The following is a 2,310-nucleotide window of genomic DNA, read 5'->3' on the forward strand; positions in this document are numbered from 1 at the left end:
TTGGCCATTTGGGGACAATACCATGTGACACCCTCTTGAACAATTTCCAAACCCCACCAAAATGCATTGTAACCACTCAATCTGCAATTCATTAATATCCTACATACATTCTTCCATCTATTTATACAACTACATTATCCATATCGCAACCAAGGAATTCTCGCATCCTCCTCTACAAGCAAATCTTACCATTCATCTTTTTGAGTCTTCTCCATTATTATTCTTCCTACTCAAGTTACTAACAGCAATGGCTGTCCGTGTGCCAAGAATTATGCATGCTAAGCAGATTCTTCGTCATTCTAAAATGTTTGCAAATCAAGCAGCCTCGGACTCAACGGTTGTTCCGAAAGGATACATTGTAGTGTATGTTGGGGAGAGCCAAAAGAAGAGATTCGTAGTTCCAATCTCATTCTTGAATCATCCTTCATTTCAGAAGTTGTTAAGTATAGCTGAGGAAGAATTTGGATTCAATCATCCAATGGGTGGTCTCACAATTCCTTGCAGAGAAGAGGTTTTTGTTGATCTCACTTCAAGCTTGCATTAGTAGCCTACTGATAAAAGAAATTTAATCACCTGGTACAATTTTTAACCATTCGTGTACATCTCTATTCATTTGGTAGAAAGAGATGATTCAAATGTATACTCTTCGGAGAAACTGTTTTAATACAAAGTACAACGGTTCTATTCTCAAAATTTCCTCTTGTTAAATACATTGTTTAGTTTATATTGCTCCTTTACACCAGTTGTCGTGTCTGATGAACATGTAGCTATTGGTAGCTTACCTAAAATCGTCAAAATCTCGTTCCAACCCAAGCCTGTAATCCTCTTCGCTTTCCTATGGAAAGTAACCATAAATATTTTTCCTAGGAAAATAGATTAGTTGAAACTTGAAAGAAGGAAAATCGTCAGGAATGGATTTGCATTAAATTTGGGTTAAAACGAACCAGGCCTCAGTCTTCTTATGCCAAAGGGTTTAGAACAAGCCATGAAGGTTAGTTTTGTTTGGTATGATGGGTAAAGTTTAGGAACTGCCTGTGAAGATATTGGAGGTAAAGTATGGTCCATCCACTGCAAGGCTTGTTGCAATGCTAGCCACATAATGAGACTTTGCCCTTACCATGTTGATTGTTAGTACAAATCTCTGGTGAGGAAAATCTCGAATACACGAATGGAACTCGAATAGAAAAAGAAGAAATAGGACAAGGCTCCAAGGCCTGTATCAAGCCACTATCTTTAAGGTTATATTCGCCCCGACCTATCTTCGGTGTGCAAATGAGTTCCAAGCAAATTAACCTCGAGGATACAATGAAACTAATGGCTATTTGCGTTTTGCACTGACGAGAATAGTCCACTACACACTGAGCAATGTATAACAAAAAACTCAATTTCTACCAAGGATTTCTGCGGTAATACTTTATAGAATAATCTAATAATATTAGAAAATGAAGGAAGGAAAGAACATTAAAATTTATTGGTGTGATTTCCAAATGAAATCCTATTCCTATTTATAGGAATTTTCATGTTCCTTCATATAGATTTGAAAGTATATTTATGAATTATTAAATAATAATAGTTTTTCATTTAATTTTATAATTATTCAAACAATATTGTTTGAATAGTTATAATTATTTTTAAAAAATCAAATGATATAACTTTTAACCAATGACCAACAGATTGCTCAATGCTGCCACAATGGAAACTGACGAAGTTAAAGCTTGTGGAAATGGCCTTTCAAAACAAAGTTGGCTGCCAATCTTTTTTTTTCCTTTTGTTTGTTTGCAAAGCAATTTGATCACTGATCTTCAAGTGTCAATTTGATGGTTATAGTAGGTTTAGTTGTGACGAGAGCTACTAGTACAAGCTACCAGAGGGTACTTTATGTGTACTTCACAAGGCTTTGTCTTGCAAATGCCAACTGATATTAGCATATCATTGCAGGGAAAATGATCTTTTTAATTAAGTCTGAAGCATATTCTATCTAAGTTCAAAGAGCTTCTCATATGTTTAAAATCTTGAGTGCCCAACATTCCTTTTCCATTCTTTAGCCTGTTTCTATTGACCATATTTTTCCCATTTTAAGTTGTTGGCCAGGCTAGACTAATTATTAAGGAGAATGCTTGTGGTAATGTAGAAGCCTGACCCCTATTGTCCTCTAAAGTTTAAGCTGAAGATTAAAGAGTTCTTTGCTATAGCAGCCTCATGGCTCTCAACGATGTCTGTCTATTATTTAAGCATTTACTGAAAGTTTTCAAGATAGCTTTTAACAAAACTGTTCTATTTTTTGTTAACTAAAGAATTAAACTTAAATAG

The 2,310-nt window shown here is 35.0% G+C and overlaps 1 protein-coding gene across 1 annotated transcript; it reads left to right on the plus strand.

Annotated features, from left to right (window-relative positions):
• The first annotated feature begins 247 nt into the window (after positions 1-247).
• LOC107894902 (auxin-responsive protein SAUR23) lies at positions 248-544 on the plus strand. The gene has a single exon (XM_016820074.1). It carries the CDS (start codon positions 248-250, stop codon positions 542-544), a length of 297 nt encoding a protein of 98 aa, XP_016675563.1.
• The last annotated feature ends 1,766 nt before the right edge of the window (positions 545-2,310 follow it).

The sequence above is a fragment of the Gossypium hirsutum genome, chromosome A13 (assembly GCF_007990345.1).
Source record: "Gossypium hirsutum isolate 1008001.06 chromosome A13, Gossypium_hirsutum_v2.1, whole genome shotgun sequence".
Taxonomy (NCBI): Eukaryota; Viridiplantae; Streptophyta; class Magnoliopsida; order Malvales; family Malvaceae; genus Gossypium; species Gossypium hirsutum.